The following is a 27292-nucleotide window of genomic DNA, read 5'->3' as shown; positions in this document are numbered from 1 at the left end:
AGTTTAAAAAAAAAGAAAAAAAAAATTAATGAGAAACCCATGTACATAATTTGCTTATAGTTATCATTCTTATGCAATGGTGCATGATATATATTAATTTTTATATAGAAGTGTTAAAATAAGTGATATGAGTTTGGAGTGGTGTATAAAAATAATTAGTAGCTTTAATCTATTTTTAATTTATTTTCTTTTATTTATTTTTGTTTTTACTTTTTCTCTTTATTTTCTTTTTCTTATATATATTTTCTTCCAGATTTTTTGGGAATCAAATATAGCCTTGCACAAAGTTAAATATTTTTTATGCTTTGAATCATAGTGGATTATGGAAATGATTTGATATTTTCCTTTTCCTTTTCTAAATTTAGAATAGTTTGACATATATTAATATTCCATTTTATCCCTTTAAATTTAAATGAGAAAATAAAAGATAAGAAACACATTGACTATACCCAACTCTAACTATAAGTGCTAAATTTAGAATAGTTTGATATATATTATTATTTTTATCCCTTGAGAAAATAGAAGATAAGAAACACATTGAGTATAGAAACACATTGAGTATACCCAACTCTAACTATTATTTTATCCCTTAACAAATCGCTGTTCTATAGAATATGTGGCAGAAGATTTCCCAACTTAATTTGGGAACCAAATAATTATAAACACAAAGGACATGATCACAACTGATTGAGAATTGACTCCCCAACTGTACCCGAAGCTCCTTATTAATGTCACACGAAGTTGAGTTCAACATAGCTATATCTAAATACTATACGATCTGCAGAGAGTGAAAGGAAGAAGGAAAATGACTAATCCACATATTGTTGTTGTACCTGCTCCTAAGCAAGGCCATGTAGTTCCTCTAATGGAGCTCTCTCTGTGCTTGGTCAAACATGGCTTCAGAGTCACATTCGTAAACACCCTGTTCAATCAGGAAGTGATTGTGAGTGCATGCAAAAGGGATAATGTAGGGAACCAACTTCATCTGGTTTCAGTCCAATATGGGTTGGGATCAGATGATCATGGCAGGAATGATAATTCAGGGAAGTCAACTGCAGAATTCTTGAGGGCTTTGCCCAAGAGGCTGGAGGAGCTTATAGAAGAGATCAAGGGAGGTGGTGGTGGTGATGAGATTGCTTGCGTTGTCGTGGATTGGGGTATAGGGTGGATCCTCGATGTGGCTGCAAAGATGGGAATTCCGCGAGCAGCCTTCTATACTGCATCAGCCACAACCTTTGCTTTGTCGTTACGCATTCCAAAGCTGATTAGTGATGGCATTCTAAACAATGATGGTGAGACCCTCCCCCCTGATCTCGATATATTCTGTAGCAGCATAATACAAATATTCAACAACTGTACAAAACTTTACTGATACACTGAAATTTACAGTTCTGAGAAATGATTCTACTTGGGACTGTACAAATTATCAATATGATTCTTTTTATGCTATATGGCTCTTGATTTCCTCTGGATCGTCACTGCAGGAACTCCAACGAAAGAGCAAATGTTTCAGTTGTTGCCAACTGTTCCTCCCATCAGTACTAAAAACTTTCACTGGACTCGTGTAGGTGACTTGGCCATGCAGAAATTTGTGTTTGAAATTATAGAAAAAGGTAACAAAGCTGTGAAAGAGGCAGACTGGCTGTTTTGCAACTCAACTTATGAATTTGAGCCTGAAGCATTTTCCTTAGCTCCACAGATGATACCTATAGGCCCACTTTTAGCAAGCAATAGACTTGGAAATTCTCTGGGAAGCTTGTGGCCAGAAGATTTAACTTGTTTGAAATGGCTGGATCAACAGTCACCTTGCTCAGTCATATATGTTGCTTTTGGAAGTAGCACAACTAATTTTAATCATAACCAATTCCAAGAACTGGCACTGGGGCTTGAACTCTCCAACATGCCATTCCTGTGGGTTGTACGATTGAACTCTACTGATGGTATAAATGATGCATACCCAGAAGGATTTCTTGATAGAGTGGCCACTCGAGGGAAGATTGTGGACTGGGTTCCTCAACAGAAGGTTCTGAGTCATCCTTCTGTTGCTTGCTTTTTAAGCCATTGCGGTTGGAACTCTACCATGGAAGGCGCGAGCAATGGGCTCCCTTTCTTGTGTTGGCCAGTCTTTGCTGATCAGTTTATTAATAAAAGCTACATTTGTGATGTTTGGAAGGTTGGATTAGGGTTTGATCCAGATGAAACTGAGATTGTCAGGCGAGAAGAAATTAAAAATAAGGTGGAGCAGCTACTTGGTGACAAAAATTTGAAGGAAAGAGCTTCAAGTCTAAAGGAAGTGGCCTCCAACAGCGTGAGAGAAGGCGGTTCCTCTTATAGTAATTTCCAACGTTTCACTGAAAGGCTAAAGGCTGACAAGGGTTTTTTCAACACTTTGTTTGATTGTCTTTGTGTTCCTTTTACAATGCGCTTATGATCTCCACCAAGGTTTGAAACTGTTATGCTTTTTCCGGCCTTCAATCCGCCATATATAGGAGATGGAGCCAACCTTACCATGTTTGATAAGAAATAAACAGTATCTCAGATCCTGGAACAAGCATTGTAACAGCATTTAAAATAAAAATAAAGACAACCATGCCACAGGTTAACACTGGATTTTCTCTGATATAAAAATGATATATGCTAGAATAATGAAGCTAGAGAAAAGAAACCCAAGAAAAACACCAAACGGCTACATAAAAATTACTTAAAAGAAAAAAGAACACACTCAGGTCACTACCCTTGGGAGCCTACCAAGACTTCCAACTCACTGCTCAATAGTTTAGAGGGAAAAAAATCTTTATTAAAGTTGAATTTCCTTCTGTGACCCAAACTAGAAGTTACAAAAACCTATCATATTTTCAAGATTAAATAGACTCTTGACTCGTAAGGCTTTCCAATGGTGTTTGATTTGCATATACTTTAATACTAGGTTTGTCCCAAAGTTACATATATGCCATCTCCATTGTTGAAATGCTTCGAGTCTTTTTCTACATTTTGACCTTGCTTCTATAAGCCTCGATCAGGTCTTTGCGTTGCCTTGAAAAACTTGTCAATTTCATGCTTTTTATTCTCCTTTTGCTGCATTCTACTAGATAAAATCATTAGGCCTCAAACGAGGACTTAGAATGCGTTTAGGTTAAAGGAGTAGATTAGCTCTAAAAATGCATAAACAATTATTGTTGGAGTGATAGAGTTGAAAGAGAATCATAAACAGTTACAAAAGAAGATTAAAATTGGGGAGAATTAAAACTTTATCATCTTCCACCAGCTGGAGAGGAGGCTGCGATTTAGGAGATGGAGCAGGGTGGTGTAGGGAGGGGCAATCCAAGGACTCACAATCGAGGTATTAGAGGACGTGTCAGTAGTTCTGTTTTGTTGCTGGACAATCTCAAATCGGGAGGATCATTTGAGTCAGTTTATGGAGCATATGTTTGCATCCATTGATCGGCTGAGGGTTCATGGTAGCTCTCACATTGAAGACCTTCAAGCCTATCTAGATACTCACATTAACGAGTTTCAATATCAAACTGATAGCACAGTGGCAAATCCCATACTTACACTACAAGAAAAGCAAGATATGCTCACGTAATTTTAGGAGGGGTCAATAAAATCCACAATGCAAGAGTATATATATATATAGTTGCATAACAATTTGAGTTGCGGTCTATTTTATCTGCACTTAACTCTTATAGTCACAATTTTGTTTCTTGTAGCCACGGGATATGACCGCAACTATAAACCTATCTTTTTGTTGTGTGAATTTGATAGGCCATATCAATAATCAGTGTAAAGCATCAGAGAAGTCCATTGTCAATTTGTATCAGATTTTCCAACACCATCTCTGATAGCAGAGTTCAGTATGAGATCACAGCCCATATGCATATGGTAGACTTGGTCTATAGACTTGTTAATAATAGGTCAAACTAAACTAGTGATCACCATATTTCTAAGCATCACTAGTACCTCAATTAAAATGGTTTTCTTATACTAGTGTCAACTATGGTTTTTCTTTGTTCTCTTTTTTCAACTGTCACATTATGATTTTTAAATCCTTGATATTGTAATTTTATTTCTTATATATGTGAGTGTTATATCTACTAATTAAAAACATAAAGAAAAGATAATATAAGATGAAATATTTTATTAAAATTGTTGAGATAATACCCATATTAGGAAAAATAATTTTCATATATTGAAAATTGCCCACAAAGTATTTGATACAAGAAAGGGATTAATTTTATTTTTTTAATTAAAGGGTATATTTTGATCAAAAGATTATATAACATCCATGTAGGTTTTATCACAAAAAAGAAGGCAAATATTACAATAGATGTCTTTAAGTATCATTTTTGTGTAGAGGTTTTTTTCTTTCAAAAAGAAAGATTATGGAAGCAATATTTTTAATGGAAGGGTGGACAATTAGGACTAATAATGTAACAAGAATGCAATTACTATAAAGATATGATATATAGGAGCTATTAATTATTATATACCTATAATTTTAGAAAAGAAATTTAGCATCTATACACAATAGCTCCTTTAAATAATGTTTGAAAATTATATATGGTAGGAAGAGTAAAGAAGATACAAGAATTAATAATTATAATTTTGGTGCTGAATGAAACATTTTTTTTTTCCCTTCATTTTCAAATAATGTTATGGAAGGCTACAGGTAGGGGTGATAAAATGTGATAGAATTCGTTAACACGACGTAAATCCAACATATTTTTTGTGGGTTTAACTTAAGTATAAATGAGTTTGACTCAAATTCATATAGATTTGCACATTCCATTTCAAAAATAAATAATTTTTTTATCTACCTCCATAGCATAAATTTGATTTGAATGGACGTATTCAATAATCCTATTTCTTAACCCAATTATACCTTTAAACTATTTAACTCATATTTTGACTCATTTAAAATTTGTTTTTAAATAAATAGATTAATTGAGTGTTTGATTGAGAAATTAATCATATTGACGTATATAAGATATAACTCATTTTGATTATTAAATAGGAATATTTGATTATTAAATGAATTGAATAAGTTATATGTAAGATGTTTTTTATTTAATAATTAGATAACATTTAAATTTATACTTTTGTTAGGATTATTATTATTCGTGGGTTTGGATTCATTTATCGAGTAGAATAGTTAAGAATTACATCATAGCATGGCGACAACTCCTTCAGTGCTGGCTCCCCACTAAATTCCAAGCATCCTATTAAAGCCGCATGAACCTACCCACAAAACTAAATGTTAGCATCAGGAGAGAGTGGAAAACATAAAGAATAAGAATGAGTAATCCACATGTTCTTGTCATACCCGCCTGCACAAGGTCATATACTTCCTCTAATGGAGCTTTCTCTGTGCCTAGTCAAACACGGCTTCAGAATTACATTCGCAAACACCGAGTTCACTCATAAGAGGATCGTGGATGCATTCGTGTTGGAATCCGATGAGGAAAGGGATAAGCCATGGAATATACCAGGAGCGGTCTGGTGGGGTATGGGAAAGAAGGTGGAGGAGCTAATAAAAGAGATTAACAGAGTTGACAGCCAAGAAATGACTTGTATGGTTGCTCATGTACATATAGGGTGGGCCCTGGAAGCTGCGGCAAAGATGGGAATTTGGCGAGCTGCCTTCTGGCCATCTGCGGCCATGGTTTCTGTGGTGGGACTTAGCATCCCAAAGCTGATTGATGATGGAGTCATAGACAGTGATTTTACATACACCATAAGTTTTTTCTCCGTTGGATTTTAAATGCACGAACTCCAATAGTAGACCAGACGATTCAATTGTTGCCAACGGCTCCTGCCATGAATAATAAAAACTTGATGTGGGCTTGTTTCGATGGACTCACCTCGCAGAAAAATATGTTCGACATTTCATTAAGAAATCACGAAGCAGTCAAAGTGGCAGACTGGCTGCTTTGTAACTCAGTTTATGATTTTGAGCCTGCAGCTTTGGACTCAGCTCAAGGGATCATACCCATAGGTCCACTTTTGGAAAGCAATCGGCTTGGAAATTCAGCAGGACACTTATCGCCAGAAGACCTCACCTGTATCAAATGGCTGGATGAACAACCACCTTGCCCAGTCATATATGTGGCTTTTGGCAGCATCACAACTTTTAACCAGATCCAGTTCCAAGAGTTGGCACCGGGGCTTGCACTCTCCAACAGGCCATTCCTGTGGGTTGTACGACTGAACTCTACTGATGGTATAAATGATGCATACCCAGAAGGATTCCTTTATTATCATTTACTTAATTAAGAGATTATTCTTTTGGTAGGATATTAAATTACATGTATAAATTATAATTTCTCCTATTAATGAATATTGGATATTTGCATCTAAATTTATTATGTACATATGTTCTTGTTTTATGTAATTTCTTATTTTTAATTTAATTTAATTTATTTTATTTTATCCTTTTTTATATATTTAAAAAGAATTCTAGGTTATTTATTTATTTATTTTTTGGAAATAGGATTTGAAAATGATTTTTTTTTTAAAGAAACTAGCTAACAGTAAATTAAAAGGAAAATAAAAGAATAATAAGGAAGGAGATAAAGGTATAAATACCCTTCCTTTTTATCTTTTTCTTTATCTTATCATTTTCTCTTTTTATTTATTACTATTTCTCTTTCAACTTACTCTTTTACCTTCTTCTTCTTCTTCTTATTATTAGTATGACAATTATTTTTAATGTTAATGTTATTATTATTATTAATTAGTATTTTTAGAACCAAACATAACTTTAATGTTTCCAAATTGAAAATTGATTAAATAAATTCAATATGTATCCAATGGTGTATGCCCTTGAGAAGATAGGTTAGTGGCGAAGGGGATGTTGTACGTAGTTAATTGGGAGACTATATTTATATATTTGAGAATTTGTCCTAGTGCATCCACCACACAACCACGAAAGGAATATTAAGTGGGTACTATAGTGAATATAACTAGCTATAGGCTAATCATCTTAGGGTATCAACATGAGTTAACCTAATAATAATCTTATTGTTTAGAATACGACCATTAGATCATATTATGTAATACAATATTCTTATAAATACGGCAATATAATTCCAAAAAATATTCTTTTGGTACGAACAATTATAATTTTAACTGATCAATAGATGACAAGTAGACTTGTGATGAAAGATAAAAATTAAGGGATGTTACGAAAGAACTTAAGTGAAAATTTAGTGTGACAACAAAATCCCATTTACACATCTAGATAAAATATTATCAATGATTCAACCAAGTGATTGGATGCATCCTAAAATGATTATAAAAAAAGGTAAGAATTTTCTAAGTTTATAGGTCCAGTGATCTTCCCTCTTAGCACTTGATCTGGGGAGGTGCCACATCCACATCAAAGCGAGCTACAAATGTGGAACTCTTAATTTTAAAAGAAGTATTAATATTTGCATGAAAATGACATACAATGATATTAAAGCTAATACAAAGAAACGACAGAAAAAAGTGGACAAAAGAAGGAAAAAAAAAAAGAGTGAGACGTATGAATGACGCATAGAAGAGCAAGTAGAGTAGTAGAGGGATGGCATGTTTGAGTATAAGAACTGCCTGAAAATATCATATGATCTGTAGGAGAGTGAAGGGAAGATAAATGGGTAACCCACATGTTGTAGTTATACCTTGGCCAGCCCAGGGCCATGTAATTCCTCTTATGGAATTCTCTCTATGCTTGGTCGAACATGGATGTAGAGTTACATTTGTAAACACAGAGTTCAATCATAATCGGGTCATGAATGCTTTTGCAGAGAGGCGTACTATAGGAGATCAACTTCGCCTGGTTTCTGTCCCAGGGTTGGAATTCCATGAGGACAAGGAGAGACCAGCGAAGTTGACTGAAGGAATCTGGCAGTTTATGCCGCAGAAGGTGGAGGAGCTCATGGAAGAAATCAACAGTGTTGATGGCGATGGGATTACTTGTGTTGTTTCTGACCAGTCTATAGGTTGGGGCCTGGAAATTGCAGCAAAGATGGGAATCCCGCAAGTTGCCTTCTTTCCTGCATCAGCGTTGGTGTTGGCCTTGGGACAGAGCGTTCCTAAGCTGATTGAGGATGGCGTCATAAATTGTGATGGTGAGACCTGTCACTGACTTCTTTAGCATAATTTTGTAATTTTTGCCACCTTAGGAATCCTTTGTATCAACAGAAGTTCAAGTACTAAGAAAGGATTGATACTTCAACAGTAGGTTGTATGCTATTTTGTCCTTACAACTTTTTTCTTGCTGTTCATTGCAGGAATTCCAATAGAGCACCAGATGATTCAGTTGTCACCTACCGCTCCTGCCATCAACACTAAAAACTTTCCATGGGTTCGCATGGGGAATGTAACCATGCAGAAAACTACTTTTGAAATTGGGTTTAGAAACAGAGAAGCTGCAGAAAAGGCAGATTGGTTTTTCTCCAATTCAACTTATGATTTTGAGCCTGCAGCATTTGCCTTGATCCCAAAGCTCATACCTATAGGACCACTTGTGGCGAGCAATCGGCATGGAAATTCAGCAGGAAACTTCTGGCCAGAAGACCAGACTTGTCTTGAATGGCTCAATCAACAGCCACCCTGCTCAGTAATATATGTTGCATTTGGTAGCAGCACAATTTTTAACCAGACCCAGTTCCAGGAATTGGCATTAGGACTCGAACTCTCAAACATGCCATTCCTGTGGGTCGTGCGACCGGATAGTACTGATGGGAAAAATGATGCCTACCCAGAAGGATTTCAAGACAGGGTAGCCACTCAAGGACAGATAGTAGGGTGGGCACCTCAACGAAAGGTTTTGGGTCATCCTTCTGTTGCTTGCTTTTTGAGCCATTGTGGTTGGAACTCTACTGTAGAAGGTGTTAGCAATGGGGTCCCTTTCTTGTGCTGGCCTTACTTTGCTGACCAGTTCGTTAATGAGACCTACATTTGTGATGTTTGGAAGATTGGATTGGGGTTTAACCCAGACGAGAATGGGATCATCACGCGAAAAGAAATTAAAAATAAGGTGGGGCAGCTGCTTGGTGACGAAAAATTCCGGTCAAGGGCTCTAAATCTCAAGGAAATAGCCATTGATAGTGTCAAAGAAGGCGGTCCCTCTCACAACAATTTCAAGAATTTTGTTGAATGGTTGAAAGCATAGACAAATGCTTTGTGCTCTGTTCAAACTTCATGTTTCTTGTCTTTGTTTTCTTTTCATTTCATTTGCTTGCATGGAGATCAGGTACTGAAAATAAGTTTAAAAAAAATATATCATAAAATGTTCCATACATGCCAAGAAGCAAGAAAAGATGCAGAGTTCAAACATTTGAAATAGAGAATGGAAGGCCGATTCATACAGGGTTCCGATTGAGGGATGAAATGCCCTGTGAGAATCAGGTGGCCTTTAGGAGGAAGTCTGGGATCCTGATCCTGCCTTGCTAAGCCATTTGTTATCAGCATGTGGAGGCATTACAATTAGGAAAATTTCCCCAAGACATGAACATTATCATATTTAGAACTTCCAGAGCACTTGAATTTGTATCCAAACATCTGTTCTTGATGCCTTGCTCCTAACATTATCAGGCGAAATGTTTTTCTGTCATGGAAAATCTGGTCCCAGAACTTGCTTTCAAGCATGACCAAATTTTTTTCTTGATTGGAAATTTTCCTTAGATTGCTTTTTATTTTTGGTTGGAATATAATAAATAGGGTCACTTCATGGTGGGCCAAGTTCTTTCTTTATGCCGGCCTGGCAAGTTTTCATCCATTGCTGAACAAAAGCACTATGATGGAGAGGGGCCAAGTCCATGACATGCACATAAGGACAGCAAAACAACAAAATGATCAACAGAAACAGATGAATCTGAAGCTAACACAGCTGAAATGAGAATGTTGTAAAGACAAGGAAAATAATCCAAATGAGAACAATCAGTCAAAAATGAGAAGACAAAGACAATAAATTGACACAAAAGTTACAAAAGAGGTTGATTCCCCAACTATGAGGTAAATTAACACCAAAACAAATGAAGACAGTTCCAGGAGCATTGGCTGCTCAGTCATGGCTTCCAAACTCCATATATAAAAAAGGCGAGTTTGTAACAACAAATACATATAAGCAAAATCTGTGAGAATTCTGAGAGAATAAAAATGGGCAATCCACATATTTTAGTTATACCTTATCCAGCTCAAGGGCATGTAATTCCCCTCCTGGAGCTCTCACAACACTTGGTCAAGCATGGCTTTAAAATCACATTTGTAAACACACAGTTCAATCACAAGCGGGTCACGAACGCATTGACAAAGAAGGATGATGTAGGGGATCATATTCATCTGGTTTCAATCCCCGATGGCTTGGAAGCCTGGGAGGATAGGAATGATTTGGGGAAGTTAACAGAAGTGGGCTTCCGCATCATGCCCAAGAAGCTGGAGGAGCTCATAGAAGAGATCAACGGGTCAGATGAGGATAATATCACTTGTGTTATTGCTGATGAAAGTATGGGATGGGCGCTTGAAGTTGCAGAGAAAATGGGAATCCAGCGAGCCGTCTTCTGGCCAGCATCAGCTGCACTGCTGGCCTTATTTTTTAGTGTCCAAAAGCTGATTGATGATGGAATCATTGACAATAATGGTGAGACCTATTACCAACCTCTTATTCTTCTGTTAACTGCTTAATCCAACACAACAGTCGTACAAATTTTTGGTAATTGCCATGTAACAATTGAAAACAATTCGCAATGGGCATGAATAATCAAAGTGTGCACCATAAAACCAGGATATATATGCTTTGTCAAAATAAATGGTTCTATTTCAGGACACCTTATATAACAATAGTAATGATGATGATGAAAATACTTATCTTAAGGGCTTGTCATAATGTATATATTGCAGCAATTATAACCATAAAACAGATGCACATTTTACTCTAACAAAACCAATTGGATCATATCAATGATCGAATCCAACTTGCTTATGGGTAATTTATAGATCATATTGCAGACAAACTTTTGGCACAAAAACTAAGAAACACTTCTACATAGGACTAAAGAGAAATATGTCAAGGTTAATTAAGTTGTGAGGTCCTTGATGTCGGTTGGAATTTTTTTTTGCAGGAACTCCTACTAAACATCAGATGATTAAATTGTCAGAAACCATGCCTGCCATGAACACAGCACAATTCTTATGGGCCTGCATAGGTGACTTGTCCACACAAAAAATTGTCTTTGATGTTATTTTAAGAAACAACAAAGCTTTGCTTTTGGCAGAATGGGTCATTTGTAACTCAAGTTATGACCTTGAGCCTGGAACATTTACCTTAGCTCCAGAGATCCTACCCATAGGCCCACTTTTGGCAAGTAGCAGGCTTGGAAAGTCAGCAGGATACTTCTGGCCAGAAGACTCAACCTGCCTGCAATGGCTTGATCAGCAGCCACCCTGCTCAGTCATATATGTTGCATTTGGAAGCTTCACAGTTTTTGACAAAACTCAGTTCCAAGAATTGGCTCTAGGGCTTGAACTCTCCAACAGGCCATTCCTGTGGGTTGTGCGGCCCGATATTACCAGTGGGACAAATGATGCTTACCCAGAAGGATTTCAAGAGAGAGTATCCTCCCAAGGGCTGATGGTAGGCTGGGCTCCACAGCAGATGGTTCTGAGTCATCCTTCCATTGCTTGCTTCTTGAGCCATTGTGGTTGGAACTCTACCATGGAAGGTGTCAGCAATGGGGTCCCTTTCCTGTGCTGGCCTTACTTTGCTGACCAGTTCCTTAATAAGACCTACATCTGTGATATTTGGAAGGTCGGATTGGGGTTTGATCCAGCTGAAAATGGGATCATCATGCGAGAAGAAATCAGAAATAAGATGGAGCTACTGTTTGGTGAGAGCGAGTTTAAGGCAAGAGCTTTAAATCTCAAGGAAATGGCCATGAATGGTGTCCAAGAAGGTGGCCGCTCTTACAAAAATTTCAAGAATTTCATTGAATGGATTAAGGCATAGACATTTTTCTTATCTGTTTGGCATGGAAAAAGAACATGAAAAGGAAGGCACAAAGAGAACATCAATGTGAAAACCTTGCCTAACTCAGTAACTACTAATGAGTATCCTTGTCTTACCTTTTCTAATACATTCCTAATATCTCAACCATGGTTTGAAACAGTTCATTAGCCAACATAAAACCCCCTTCCTTGTTTACCCAAGATGCAAAAGGCTTCTGACAAATTCAATCCTAGCTATCCATTCCTTCTATTCTTCATCCTCACCACCCAATCCACTTCATTGATTTCCAATTTTCCATGCATTAACTCTATACAATTTATTTCATATTATTTTTTCCCCATAATATAAATTCCTCAAACTTGTACCTCTTAACCATACACTTGATTCAAAATCTCAACACTATGCTCATTTAATTCTCAACCCCATCCTCAGTGTGTATTCTCATCATCATGAACCACATAAGAGAACTCTGATTTAACTAAAGTCAATTTAATCCAAACTTCAATATCTTTATTTTTTAAAAGATTCAAATCAACAAAATAAATTCTCAAACATGCATCCTGTTAATATGACATAAATTTAACATGGATTTTTTGTTAAAATATTTTGTAAATTGACCCAATCGAAAATGGATACACCAACCGTTACCAAAGGTTTGGCTCTACTCCAATACATCCTATGAATGGTTTGCTTACGGATATTCTTCGGGTTGAATATGATTCGAAAGAATATGAAATGGGCCCATGCAATGGTCCTGTTTTATAAATCAAGCCCAGTGATGGCTTGATTTGAAAATTCCATCCAACTAATTCATGAGAATGATTTTCTTTTGGTATTATTTGATGAATCAAATAGTGGATCCAGTTCCTTTCTCTATGCCAACATGACAAGATTTCTTTTGTGATGATCCATGTTAACTAAGACTGTCTGCAAATCCAAGCACTTCTCATCTTTTTCCAAGTACCATGAAGATGACATATATCTAATGATGTTGAACCAATAGAAGGAACATAAGCAAAAACCATAGTCGATGAATCTGAAGCCAATACATGGCATAAGAGGGCTATAAAAACAAAGAAAATAAACCAAACCATAGAAAAAACCCAAAAGAAAACAACAAAGATAATGGATCAACTCACTGAGAAACAAAAGCATTTGATTCCTCAACTGGGAGATAAATAAATGCCAAAAGGAATGAAGACAACACCTTGAGCATTGGATCCTCAGCCATGAATTTACACCAGCCTCCCTATAAAAGTGACATGAACTTGAGTCTAAATCTATACTTTCATATCTGAAAAATCTGTGACAAGTATAAGAAAAAGAATTAAAATGGGCAAGAAGCCACATGTTTTAGCTCTACCTTATCCAGCGCAAGGGCATGTGATTCCCCTCATGGAACTCTCACAATGGTTAGTCAAGCTTGGCTTCAAAGTCACATTTGTAAACTCAGATTTTAATCATAAGCGGGTTGTGAACGCATTGTCGGCAAAGGATGATATAGGGGGTCAGATTCGTCTGGTTTCCATTCCAGATGGATTAGAGGCTTGGGAGGATAGGAATGACCTGGGGAAGCTAACTAAAGCAATCCTTCGTGTTATGCCTGGCAAGCTGGAAGAGCTCATAGAAGAGATCAATGGTTCGGATGATGAGATCACTTGTGTTATAGCTGATGGGAATTTGGGATGGGCTATGGGAGTTGCAGAGAAGATGGGAATAAAACGAGCAGCCTTCTGGCCAGCAGCAGCTGCCCTACTGGCATTGATATTTAGTGTCCGAAAGCTGGTTGACGATGGAATCCTCACAAATGAAGGTAAGACCCTTTGTCTAAAGAAAATTCCACCAACCCCCTTCCAAGTCAAAAAAACAGCTTTGCTTCTATTATTTTCTTTTTTCTTTGGGCAACAAGATCTGGATGATTCAATTGGTCATCTTATGAGCATACTCATGAACAGAACGCTTCTAAGAGTCATTGGTGATATATCTTGGAGTGGTTATTGACCGTTGGTATTTGCACGTATTTGCTCGTAACGATTATAACTTTAAGACAGTATCTCTCCAAAAACAAGTCAACTTTTCTTAACTCCGTCTTAAGGATATAAATTGTGGTCTTGTTCCAACTAATAATTTTTATTTCATTTTAAGATTAAAGTGTTTGAGAGTAGAAATTTCATATTTTGATGAAAGTCCTCAATTTCTGTTGGATTTTTTTTTTTAGGAATTCCTGTGAAAAACCAGATGATTAAATTGTCAGAGACCATGCCTGCCATGAACACGGCACACTTTGCATGGACTTGCATTGGTGACTTGAACACCCAAAAATTTCTTTTTGATATGATTAGAAGAAACAACAAAGACATTCTACCAGCAGAATGGCTCGTTTGCAACTCCATTTATGACCTTGAGCCTGCAGCACTTAACTTAGCACCTGAGATGCTACCTATAGGCCCACTTCTGGCGAGCAATCGGCTTGGCAAGTCCATAGGGAATTTCTGGCCAGAAGACTCAACTTGCCTGAGATGGCTTGATAACCAGACAGCTTGTTCGGTCATATATGTTGCATTTGGAAGCTTCACAGTCTTTGATGAAACCCAGTTCCAGGAATTGGCTCTGGGGCTTGAACTCACCAACAGGCCGTTCCTGTGGGTTGTGCGGCCTGATATCACCACCGGGAAACATGAGGGCTACCCAGAAGGATTTCAAGAGAGGGTAGGCACTCATGGGCTGATGGTGGGCTGGGCACCGCAGCAGAAGGTTCTGAGTCATCCTTCCATTGCTTGCTTCTTCAGCCATTGTGGTTGGAACTCTACCATGGAAGGTGTCAGCAATGGGGTTCCTTTCCTGTGCTGGCCTTACTTTGCTGACCAGTTTCTAAACCAGGGGTACATTTGTGATGTTTGGAAGGTAGGACTGGGGTTTAACAGAGATGAGAGGGGCATAATCCAGCAAGGAGAAATTAAGAACAAGGTGAACCAATTGCTCCTTGATGAAAAAATCAAAGCAAGGGCTCTGGTCCTCAAGGAAATGGCTATGAATAGTGTTACAGAAGGTGGCAACTCTCACAAGAATTTCAAGAATTTTATTGAATGGATTAAATCATAGACAAATAACTCAAGTTCTGCAAGCACCAAATAGACTGTGGAAGGACACCGATGTGGAACTAATTGGTATCCACTTTCTGATGCTTTGCCAAATAATAGTTCTATTTGTAATCGGATTAAAGAAAAACATTTCATTAAGCTTGTATGCCAAGCAGTTAGGGCAACAGGATTTTCTACTTTAAGATACGTTAGACATGGAAAGTACTTCAAAGTAACAAAACATTGAGAGTTAAAACAAAGAAATGGATGGGCTGACAATCTCTGCCAGTCTTCAATTGTAAGGGAGCCAACCACCTTCAGCATCAGGGGAACCATTTTGCCTGGTTGTTTGTGTAAAAGCATGTTGATTGGCTTTACCATGGGAAAAAAATTTCCACAATACCTGAGTTCTTAAAGGAAACAAATTGAAGAGCTTTGCTAAAGAGTATTCCTCTACAAGCATTATTTGCTATAGAACCTTATAGGTGGAGCTCCCAGTCTTATCCTACTGCATCAAAATTTAATCTCAAAGGAGGGTGGAACTACTTCAAGAACCTCAAACTCAATCCAATAAATACTTGACATATTCTGACTAACCCCAAATCAGAAGATGCTTTTGATAATCTGTCTGCATAGGAAAATTCGTTATAAGCAAGTTCACCATGCAATTGAACACCTCATCGAATGAACTATTTGATGTGTATTACTGTATTAAGTATGCTAAAGAAATATCAGAAATTCTGACTAAGAAATATATCTTGGAAAATATCGGGACCTAAAAATATGCCATAAGAAATTTCATAAATTTTCAAATAATTGAGGATACATATGCATCATCTCAAATTCATGCCTATCATATATTTATCAATGACCTAGCCAATGCAGATATACAACTTCTTGAACCTTTTATAGCTATGTACCTTATAAAAATCCTTTAAAATCTTGAATAGGTCATATGAATGATATGAAGTATAAAAGGAAGCAAATGTTCCTTGAAACTGTCATCACCCACACCCAAATCGGGGAACAAAATAGAATAAAGGACAAGATTGAAAAAGCCAAGGAGCAATCCTCCAAGGTAAGGTAAATTAAATAAAGTGAAAGCCTAAGTCAGACAACAAAAATAGGTCAAGGAAATAGACCGTCAAGCCTAACTCCAACCCAACTTGGTTAGGAATGGCAACGGAGCGGGTTCGGGATAGGTCGCCCCCATCCCAATCCCACCCCGTTTATTAAAAACAATTCTCATCCCCGTCTCGTTTAAAAAATTAAACAGGGCAGGGCGGGGTGGGTATAGGAATTTTACATACCTGCCTCATCCCGTTTAATTTTTTTTTTAAATTACTTTTAAATTTTTTAATTACATTAAAATAAATATATTTTATAAATAATAAATTTATTATATTTTTTATAACTTATTTTATTAAAAAATTTATTATTATCTATCTATTAAAAATAGTAAAATAAAATTTTAAAATTAATTTTATATATAATCGGGACGGGATGGGTACCCGAAAAAATCCACCCCGTTACCATCCCTTGGTAAACAAAGTCCACAACTTTACAATAAAGGAGAAAGGAAACCACTTTACCTGTGCGAAGCTTAGGCGCCATGCTGCACAACGCCACCATAGAAATAAGAGTGAGTGGTACACCCTAAAGCTAATCTGGCAAAGACAAACATCATAGCATAGGCTTACTCTCTATTGGGTATGCGGCAGAAGCTGCGACCACTTGTTAGGAGAATCACAATCCCCAAACGTAATAGAGAAGATAAATAATTTATTTGTTTTGGTGTAAGGGAAATAAAGATCAAATTTATTATAATCTTTAAAATCATACACTTCGAACTCTTGAACTTTTCTCTACCCAAAACTCAACACACCCTTTGTTTATCTCTTCAATTGTTTTTTACCTTTTTTCTTTTCTCTAATATAAAACCACATATTTATATAGTCCTATGTATTAACCCTAAAATATTATTTCCTAATTCTAATTAAACTTTAAAAGGTAATTTATCAAAACATGAACTCTATAAATATTGACTTTCCTAAAAATAAAAAATAAATAATTCAAGTTAAATTTCAACAAATTGCATCATAACTCAAATTATTTTAATCCTACACAATTAACGAGAATAAACATAAGTCAAGTTTAAACTCTAATAAAACTTGACTTGAGAAATCATATTTGTCTTCTTCATAACTTCATTCCTTTTACAATTATCATCATTCTTGTACCAACGAGTACTCTTAATAAAAAAAAAGTCTTAATCATTTTTTTGAGTTTTTTTACTTTGACAACTTCTTTAACACTAGCAAAAGACTCTGAATGGATTGGCTCCACTTTCACAGTTTCATCTAAATTTGTCTTTCCAATTAAAGTGTTTAAGTTTTTCACCTTTTTCTCTTTTCATAACTATCAAAGCACCTTTATTAATCTTCATAATATAGTTTTTTTTTTTCTTTTTAGAAAAATCATAACCCAAATTGTCCAAAGCCCCCTAAAGAAATTAAACTTCTCATCAAATATAATGTGGAAGAAGGACACCGACATGGAACTAGTCAGTTGGTGTCCGCTTTCTGATGCTTTGCCAAATAGTATTTCTATTTTAAAGCAGATGAAAGAAAAAAGTTCCATTAAGCTTGTACGAGAAACAGTTAAGGCAACTGGATTTTCTGCTTTAATATATGCTACAAACGGAGAGTCAAAAGCAGCAAAAGTTTGAGAGTAAATCAAATTGTAAGGGAACCAAACGCCTTCAGCATCAGGGGACCCATTTGGCCTGGATGTTAGTGTAAAGTATGTTGATTGGCTCGCCATGGGAAAAGAATTCCCCCAATACCTGGAATGCACTTGAGTTTTACACTCTTGATGGTCTTAGGGCTGTCCCTTCGGCTCTGATTGTTATTGATTGAAATGAGTTATTAGGCAAATTTGGATCCAAAAAACCTCCCCAGAAAACAGGGGTTTACCTTTCTCCAGTGCATCTCCCAGATGTCCCATTAACCAATTAACTGTTATATGAATCAGTCAAATGGTGGCCCCTAGTTCTCTCTCTAATCCAGCCGGGCCAGATCATCTCCATTATTGAAGACAGGGATATAATGAAGAGGGGACAACTCCCTGGCTGTTTGTCTCTGAAAGAACCATTATGGTAGCATTATAGAGGTGCAATGAAGGAAAATTGACCTATTGATATGACAGTGTCACCTGAAGTGGACTGCAAGGACAAGAACTGCAAACCAAATGATAGCAAAAAGACAAAAGTAAGATGAATATGGTGAATTGCGCTGAAAAGCAAAGGTACCTACTGTTTTAGTCGCTATAAAAACGAATAGGATTTGGACTTTGTAACTAATTAAATATACCATAATTACAAGCAGAGAACTAAAATATTAATGGGCAGTCGACATGCTCAATTTTATCTTTACCGTATCCAGCTCAAGGCCATGCAATTCCCCTGGTAGAGCTCTCACAACACCTAGTCAAGCATGGCCTCAAAGTAAACAGAGAGTTTGATCATAAGCAGGGTTGTGGGCATGTTGACGGCGAGGAAGTAGGGGACCAGATTCATCCTGATTCAATCCTAGACTTAATGATCTGTTCACTCGATAGTCTAAAAACTCTCACAATTTTAAAACATATTTATATAATTAAGAAAAATTAATATATACAAAGTGTCAATAATTTTTTTATCGGTTTCGTATGATTTCATCATTGTAGAGACAACATCCTCATTTTATCTCATAAGATTATCATACTAATTTTCAAAGTAATAATTCTATTATTTTGAAATAAGAAATTGTCAACTTAATCTTACTAACGTAATGCACTAACACAAGGACCTTGAGCCTGCAGCTTTTACCTTAGATCAGAAGACAGTAACTGTTGGCCAACCTTTGGCAAGTAACCAGGTTGGAAGACAGCTTGTCTGAAATGGCTGACAATTAAACAGCCAGTCTACTCAGTCATAAATGTTGCATTTGGAAGCTTCAATGTTCTTGAGAAACAGCAATGGGGTTCCTTTCTTGTGCTGGTATAGGGTGTAGGATTGGCATATTGATCAACCATAAACATTACAGTGATATTTTTCCATGAGCCTGATTCTTTCTTTAAGCCAGACATGCAAAATTTTCCTGAATATTCAAGAAAGAATCTAATAAAGATGATCCAAACCCTGTGTTGGAGATGTGAAATCCTAGATCTCATTTTTTCTATGGCATTTTTAAAGGGTTGGAAGCTAGGGATGTAATTTGGTCGACTTGATCCTATCCAACGCTAATATAAAGATTTCATTTTTCTAACTCAAACTCGGTTTGGAATGAACTTGATCTAAGGTTAGGATGCCTGAACATAACCCAAATCCAGTATCTTTAAATGCTTTTGAAACAGTTTGAAAGAAAAAAAAAAGAGTAAATTCTAATGATATGATATATGACTTCAATTTCCAACCATATACTCCCGAATAAAAAACAACCATGATAATATGAAAAAGTGTATAATGAGAATACATCGGTTAGTGGGCGGTACAATGCCAAGGAAAATGGACCCACTGATAGCAACAAGTCAAAAAAAGGTTCCACGAGAGCACTTCGTCACGGGCCTAGAGTTCTCACGGACACCAAACAAACAGTCCGTACGTGACAACTGGCTATCTTATTTCAAGCTCCCTATAAAAAGCAGTATCATAATCATTTGGAGCTTATAACTACTACTAAATATTAGCAGAATCTGTGAGGAGCATAAGAGAGAGAGAGAGAAGGAGAGAGTAAAAATGGGGAGTTTACATGTTTTAGTTATGCCTTTTCCAGCACAAGGCCATGTAATTCCCTTCATGGAGCTCTCACAAAACTTGGTCAAGCATGGCTTCAAAGTCACATTTGTAAACACAGACTTCTCTCAAGAGCGGATTGTGAAATCTTTCACAGGAAAGGATAATGTAGGGGATCAGATCCGTCTGGTTTCAATCCCAGATGGGTTAGAAGCCTGGGAAGATAGGAATGACATGGGGAAGTCATGTGAAGGAATTGTTCGGGTCATGCCTAAGAAGCTGGAAGAGCTCATGCAGGAAATCAATGGCAGGGACGACAATAAGATCACTTGTGTCATTGCAGATGGGAATATGGGTTGGGCTCTGGAAGTGGCAGAGAAAATGGGAATCAAGCGTGCGGTCTTCTTGCCGGCTGCAGCTGCAATGATGGTCTTGGCATATCGCATGCAAAAGCTGATTGATGATGGAATAGTAGATAATGATGGTAAGCCTCTCTGTCGCCCGCTTTTGATTGTTTTCCAACAGCATATAATGCATGGGAAAATCATACAAATGTTTGCTCACTGATCTAATTTGCCTGAAACCAAAAATTTATGATGTAGTGATTAAGGAACCTGTTTTGCTAGGATTTGCTATATATACATGGCATTAACCGTGGGAGATCTAATTTCCTTTTCTTTCTTAATATCAAGATGGTGGCTCCGATGATCGAACACACCAACCTTGGATCTAAGTAAATACACTTGGGGTATGTTTATGTTTGGTTCCAAAAAATTTGTGGAAAAATGGTTAAAAAAATAAAATAAAGAGAAATAAGTAGAAGGAAAAAAAAATGCTAAAAAAAAATTATTTTTCTCTAATATGATTTCATTGATGAAAATCATTTAATTTTTATAAAAAACGGGGAATTTGAGGTAGCATATTAAGATAATTTATTAATTTTAAATCTATTTTTTGTTTTTATTTTCTCAATTTTCTTTTTTTTGTACTTTTTCCAAGAACCAGACATATCCTAAGAGATCAAATTGGCATGTAGGCAAAACTTGACATGAAATCGTCATGATTGCCAGCCAAATTGACAAGGTCAAAGGACGAGGGTGCAAGAGGGACATTGTCGTTTAGGGAATCAACATTCTTAGGTAGAGAAATTATGGATCAAGTGGTGTAAGCAAAAGGCACTTGTTGATAATGATACATAGACAAAGGAAATGAGGTGTTTTAGGGGAATTGGCAGCAAGTTAGGAAAATGACCATTAGTGGATATTGTTTAAGTTGGGTCTTGGGATAGGGATAAGGATAGGGGGAATAGATCACTTGTTGATTTGAGGGGAATTATATGGTCATGATGCGGTGCTTGGCTAGCTCCTAGGCTTAACAAAGATATCTTCAAAGTTGGCAAGAAGCTCTAGCAAGTGGGGGCTATTTTGTGACTCTGTTGATGGCATGGATCAATTCTGTTTCAATAGAGAACAATTGAGCAACCATCCCATGCCCTACCTGGGTTACGGTTTTCTTCATACGACCCGTGACTAATTAATTTGATGACTACACTTGCAGCACCACATGCGTACGTAGCACATGTTTCTTGTCATAGTTGAACTCCACGCGGAGTTGTTTGAAATCTCACACAATGGGACAAGTGTGGCCGGTGATCCATTGGATGCTCAGACCCATGTCCGATCCTCCAAGAGAAAGGAGATTGGAATCTGTAGAGAAAGAAGAGTGCCCTGCATATGCCATTCCAACATGAGAGAAAAACTTTTGACCCCTTTGCTACAACCATAGGAAAATGGTTAGTTTGATTAAAAGAAAATTTTAAAATGCATTTTCCATTTTTCTCTTCGAAGTACTTTTAATGAAAGTATTTTCTTTAAAAAAAAAAAAAGTTTATGAGAGAATCATATATCAAATATTTCTTCAAAAAACAACTTTTTAAAAATGTTATCTAAATTTTGTTAAATGCTCGAGTTTTCTTCAAAAACAATGTTTAAGTTACAAGTATTTTTTAAAAACACTACCAAATGGATTTTTAAAGTCCATTTGACAGTGATTATAGGAAACGTTTTTAATCTTTCTAACACTTGAAAATTTTTATCATTTAAGTGTTAAAAATACTATAAACATTTTATAGAATCACTCCAAAACACACTCTTAATTCTTTAAACAAATTTTAGGGTCTAAAAAACTGAGTACTCTCCAAATCAATCAAAATAGTTATAAGCTTCTATTTGATGACACTTACCTTTGATGTGCATAATTTGGTAGGGGAGTGTGCTTGAAAGTGCATGAAGTAGTAGATTCTTCTACTTCTTACTCCTTTGTAATCGGTTACTCAAGGTCTACAGGTATAATTTCTCTTGAGAAGGCTTAGGTCTTATTTGACAATTGTTTTCGAAAACAATTTTGAAAACTATTCTTTAATGTTTTGTTGAATAAAAGTCTATTTGACACCTAATTAAAATACTTTTAACATGTTTTTAATATTTTTAAAAGTAATTTTTATATATAATATTTTAGTTTTAATCATTTTATATCTCCGTATAATTATTTTTTAAAACAATTCTCATAAAAAAAATAAAAATAACTAAAAGATTTTCTCTACAAATACCCTTTTTTTTTTGTTTTTAAAAACAATAAACAGAAAATGGTTTTCTAATTACCAATCATGTTTTTCTATTTTTTTTGTTCTGAAGAACAGAAAATTGTTCTCGAAAACAATTATCAAATAAACCCTTAAATCCTAAGCAACCATGCTCTTGGTTGCTTAATATATCCCCGAAACTAATTAATTAAATGCATCACTTGTAATGACATATTCAATAGCTCATCATGTAAACCACCTTTAATCCCCTTTCTTATGTACCTATAAAATTAATAAGAACATAAAAAAAATACAAGAAGGTTACAATTGATTACATAAATAAAAAAAATAAAAAATAAAATTATGGTGGCATATGTAACTTGGCTACTATCGAGGATTATAATACAATGATCTTAGATGTTGTTTAAGCTCTCAATTTTATTTATTTATTTATTTATTTGGTGTTTTCACTATTTATTATCTATATTACTTAATATTTATATTTTACTTAATATTTAAATAATAAGAAAAATAAATTTAAAAATTAAAATATATTCTTAAAAAACACTAAGTTTTCATGTCAAATTCTAAAAAAATATTTTCGATTAAAAAACTATTAGATGGGTTTCGAGTTTAGAAAACATTTTTTTGTTTCCAAAAACAATTTCTAAAAACAGGTCCCCAAATAACTGCTCTTAATTTTTTTTTATTATTATTTCCCAGTATTGGTAATACTGTGAATACGATGAAGAACTTGGACGAGGGCATAGCATACAGAAGAAACACTTCACAGTAAATCCAGGGGATATGTTCACAATCAAAATATGGTTTTTCAATTCAGGACTCCCATAACAGCAATAGCGATTATGTTGACATCTGATTTATCCACAGACCTTGTTACGCTTCATCAATCAAAATATGAAAAACTTCTCCCTAACGTCCTTGGTTTCTGTTGGAATTTTTCTTTGCAGGAACTCCAATAAAAAACCAGAATTTTCAGCTGTCGCCAAACATGCCCCCAATCAACACAGCGAACCTCCCCTGGGCCTGCATGGGTGACTCAACCGCACAAAGACTTGTATTCAAGTATCTGCTAAGAAACAGCATATCCATCACTGTCGCAGATTGGCTCATTTGCAACTCCACCTATGACCTTGAGCCTGAAGCATTTACCTTAGCTCAGACTCTGCTACCAGTAGGCCCACTTTTGGCAAGCAACCGGCAGGCAAACACCGCAGGACACTTCTGGTCAGAGGACTCGACTTGCCTTGAATGGCTGGATCAACAGCCTGCCTGCTCAGTCATCTATGTCGCATTTGGAAGCTTCACAGTTTTTGACAAAGCCCAGTTCCGAGAATTGACTTTAGGACTTGAGCTCTGCAACAGGCCATTCCTATGGGTCGTGAGGCCAGATATCACCACTGGGGCAAATGATGCCTACCCCGAGGGGTTTCAAGAGAGGGTGTCCACTCGTGGGCTGATGGTGGGCTGGGCACCGCAGCAGAAGGTTCTGAGCCATCCTTCTGTTGCTTGCTTCTTAAGCCACTGTGGCTGGAACTCTGTCCTTGAAGGAGTAAGCAATGGGGTCCCCTTCCTCTGCTGGCCTTACTTTGCTGACCAGATATTTAACCAGGGATACATCTGTGATGTTTGGAGGGTGGGACTGGGGCTTAACCCAGATGAAAGAGGTGTCATACTAGGGGAAGAAATTAAGAATAAGGTGGATGAGCTGCTCATTGATGAAAAATTCAAAGCCAGGGCTATGGAGCTCAAGGAAATGACAGCCCTTAATGTTAAAGAAGGTGGCAAGTCTCACAACAACTTGAAGAATTTCATTGAATGGATCAAGTCATAGACAAATAATTCAAGATTTTCTCAAGATTGATGTTGTTTGGTTAAAAGCTTTTGATTGTCATAAAATCCAAACAGTATATCCATGCACTTTGTGAGTCCAACTTCACCACCCTGTTTGTCTGTCATCACTCATCATCATTATCCATCATATTTTCCTTTTAAGACGTACCATCTTATGAATAGATTCAAATCTGTGCTTGGTGATGGATCTCAAAGCTTTTCAATTGAGAAGACAAACTCCATGCTTCATTTTCTTCATTAGTCTGACAATCAAGGAAAGTTTAATTTGTTCATCAAAAAGCTGGAAGTAGTCTACTTCCACATCAATTTCATCCATTAAAAAATCCTTGAAATAATTTTGATATGGATTTATTATAACAACATACACACAATCATAACTTATTTGAACCAACATCTTTCAAAATGTGATTCTCTGCCTGCAACAACACTAAGATAGTGTTTGTTTTTTTTACTTTTTGTTGAAAGCAATTTGCTTTTAGAATTTAGGTTGTTTGTTTTTCTATTTTTTTATGATTTATTATAAATTTTTTACTAAATAAAAAAAATCAAAATATGTAACTTTTTTTAAATAGAAAAAATAACATATTGGTTTTTCTTTACTTTTTAATACTTAATATAAATAAAATACTATAAAAACCAAAAACTTAATATTTAACACTATTAAGTATTAAGGTTCTATTTAGAATTAAGTAAAAAAACAAACACCTAAGACATGTGACCTCATTTTACACAACACTAGGTCACATGACTCTCGTCTCACTGTAACTTTGTAAACCTTTTGGAACCACTTTCTCCAAATCCATAAAAAGGCATATATAATTTAATTTTAAACGAATAAATAAATAAGCCTACCAATTTCCAAACCATTAGGCCATCTCGTGATTAGTGTCTGCCTTGGTGACTTAACCACAGAAAAAGAGTCATTTGATTTTATGCTATGAAACAACAAAGCCATTTGCAGTTCAAGTAAAGACCTTGAGCCTGCAGCTTTTACCTCAGATCAGAAGACAGTACCTATTGGCTCACTTTTGGCAAGTAACCAGCTCAGAAACTCGGCAGGGTACTTGTCTGAAATGGCTTGATAAACAGCCAGTCTACTCAGTCATATATGTTGCATTTGGAAGCTTCAATGTTCTTGATAAACAAGCTTGTATACCTTTTTCTCTTGTTCAGGAGCAATAAACCATTTAAAAATGTTGTCTTAACATCCATTTGATGAATTTCAAGATTATGCAATGCAGCGATAGCAATCAGCACTCTAATGGAAGTTATTCTTGTGACTGGTGAATATGTATCAAAAAAGTCAAGGTCTTCTTTTTTTTAAAAACCTTTAGTTACCAATCTAGCTTTATATTTATCAATTGCTCCATTGATCTTCAATATCCTTTCAAAAGTTATATTTACAAGCTAAAGGCTTATTACTTGGTGAAAGATCCACCGGTTCCAATGTGTGATTTTTCATGATGGATTCAATTTCATCATTAATAGCTTCTTTCCATAACAAAGCTTCTAGAGTAGACATTGCTTCATTGAATGTTTGAGGTTCATTTTCTGTTATATAAGTTAGATAATCAAGACAAAATGACTTAGATACTTTGGTCATTGGGTTCTTCAACATCTTGATGACTACTACTAGTAGCATCATATGTTCTTTTCTAAGAACTTTTCTCTAAAGTACTTTTACAAGGAAATGCGTTTTGAGGCATTTCTTAACTCAATGATTATATTTTCATGAATATCAAGAATGTACGATTTATATATAAGCAACCGATATGCACTACTATTATTAGCATAAATAATAAACACACATTCAACTGTTTTTGGCCCTATCTTAACCTTTTTAAGGCTAGGAACAACTACTTTAGCTCAACACCCACACACTTTCAAATATTTCTAGGATGGTTTTCGTCATTTTCATAATTCATATGGAGTTACATCCATTTTCTTATGTGGTATTTTGTTCACAAAATATGGTTTGCAGAAAGAATTGTTTCTCCTTACAAATTATGAGGTAAATTAGAACTTATCAACATATCATTCATCATCTCCTTTAATGTTTGGTTCTTCTTGTGTTCAACTATCTCATTTGATTGAGGTGACTAAGGAGCATTGGTTTGATAAATAATACCATGTTCTAAACAGAACCAATCAAAAGGTGCTTAATATTCTCCAACTATATTGCTTCTTATTATCTTCATCTTCTTGCTAAGTTGACTTTCAATCTTATTCTTATAGTGTTTAAACACTCCCAAGGACTCACCTTTCCTTCTTAGCAAATATACATAACCGTATCTTATGCAATCATCAATGAAAGTGATGAAATATTTTTTCCCTCCTCTAGTTTGCACAAACTTTAAATCATAGATATCACTGTGAATTAGATCTAAAGGCTCAGTATTCCTTTCAATATAATGAAAGAGTGCTTTAGCTAGCTTAGCTTTTACACATGTCTCGTACTTATGATTAGGATCAATGTAATAGCTAGGCAATGATTTAAATTTCTTAATTTGCACAAAGAATTAAAATTCATATGTCCTAATTTGTTATGCCACAAATTAAAAGACTCAAGCAAATAAACAAAAGAACTAGCTTTATTATTATGGAAATCTCGCAAGACAGTCATTACATTCATCTTAAAAAGCCCATTTGCAAGATACCTTTTGTCCACATACACCTCATTCTTGGTGAGTAAAAACTTATTGGATTTAAAAGCCATTTTGAACTCATTCTTTCTCAATAATGAGCCAGACACTAAATTTTTGTGGATATTGATCAGGCACATGCCGATATCTATACAGATGGATCTTATACATATCGTATAATGAAGTACCACTTGAGTGGATATATAGGAATCCTAATTTTCCAATCACTCATGTTATGATCTTTTACATCCTAGGTCCGCTCGTTTCGTCATTTGGCTTATGTTCTTCATGTAACATTCAAACCAAATCACTCTATGAAATTACGTTAATACTTCCACGTATTATGAGTAA

General features: G+C 35.8%; 6 protein-coding genes across 7 annotated transcripts; all 6 read left to right on the top strand.

The window, feature by feature from the left end:
• Positions 1-701: 701 nt before the first annotated feature.
• On the top strand, positions 702-2551 carry LOC117931025 (UDP-glycosyltransferase 83A1-like). Of its 2 annotated transcripts, none has more exons than XM_034851869.1 (2): positions 702-1292; positions 1569-2551. In XM_034851869.1, the coding sequence occupies exons 1-2, from the start codon at positions 806-808 to the stop codon at positions 2429-2431; spliced, it is 1350 nt and encodes a 449-aa protein (XP_034707760.1). In that variant the 5' UTR covers positions 702-805; the 3' UTR covers positions 2432-2551. The 2 variants fall into 2 exon arrangements, with proteins under 2 accessions (XP_034707760.1, XP_034707758.1); XM_034851867.1 differs by having other exon boundaries at positions 1485-2551.
• Positions 2552-5353: 2802 nt separating this feature from the next.
• On the top strand, positions 5354-6273 carry LOC117930067 (UDP-glycosyltransferase 83A1-like). Its single transcript, XM_034850513.1, has 2 exons — positions 5354-5717; positions 5963-6273. The coding sequence occupies exons 1-2, from the start codon at positions 5354-5356 to the stop codon at positions 6271-6273; spliced, it is 675 nt and encodes a 224-aa protein (XP_034706404.1).
• Positions 6274-7598: 1325 nt separating this feature from the next.
• Positions 7599-9525, top strand: LOC117929956 (UDP-glycosyltransferase 83A1-like). The gene is made up of 2 exons (XM_034850403.1): positions 7599-8111; positions 8274-9525. Exons 1-2 carry the CDS (start codon positions 7634-7636, stop codon positions 9155-9157), a joined length of 1362 nt encoding a protein of 453 aa, XP_034706294.1. The 5' UTR covers positions 7599-7633; the 3' UTR covers positions 9158-9525.
• A 618-nt stretch (positions 9526-10143) lies between these two features.
• LOC117929691 (UDP-glycosyltransferase 83A1-like) lies at positions 10144-11989 on the top strand. The gene is made up of 2 exons (XM_034850071.1): positions 10144-10624; positions 11106-11989. Exons 1-2 carry the CDS (start codon positions 10144-10146, stop codon positions 11987-11989), a joined length of 1365 nt encoding a protein of 454 aa, XP_034705962.1.
• A 1332-nt stretch (positions 11990-13321) lies between these two features.
• Positions 13322-15091, top strand: LOC117929720 (UDP-glycosyltransferase 83A1-like). The gene is made up of 2 exons (XM_034850106.1): positions 13322-13802; positions 14208-15091. The coding sequence occupies exons 1-2, from the start codon at positions 13322-13324 to the stop codon at positions 15089-15091; spliced, it is 1365 nt and encodes a 454-aa protein (XP_034705997.1).
• A 4712-nt stretch (positions 15092-19803) lies between these two features.
• LOC117929817 (UDP-glycosyltransferase 83A1-like) lies at positions 19804-24460 on the top strand. The gene is made up of 2 exons (XM_034850237.1): positions 19804-20327; positions 23396-24460. Exons 1-2 carry the CDS (start codon positions 19847-19849, stop codon positions 24277-24279), a joined length of 1365 nt encoding a protein of 454 aa, XP_034706128.1. The 5' UTR covers positions 19804-19846; the 3' UTR covers positions 24280-24460.
• Positions 24461-27292: the final 2832 nt, after the last annotated feature.

Source organism: Vitis riparia, chromosome 14 (assembly GCF_004353265.1).
Source record: "Vitis riparia cultivar Riparia Gloire de Montpellier isolate 1030 chromosome 14, EGFV_Vit.rip_1.0, whole genome shotgun sequence".
In the NCBI taxonomy this organism is placed as follows: domain Eukaryota; kingdom Viridiplantae; phylum Streptophyta; class Magnoliopsida; order Vitales; family Vitaceae; genus Vitis; species Vitis riparia.
The sequence above is the reverse complement of the archived record's forward strand: the minus strand, read 5'-3'. Positions and strand labels throughout refer to the sequence as shown.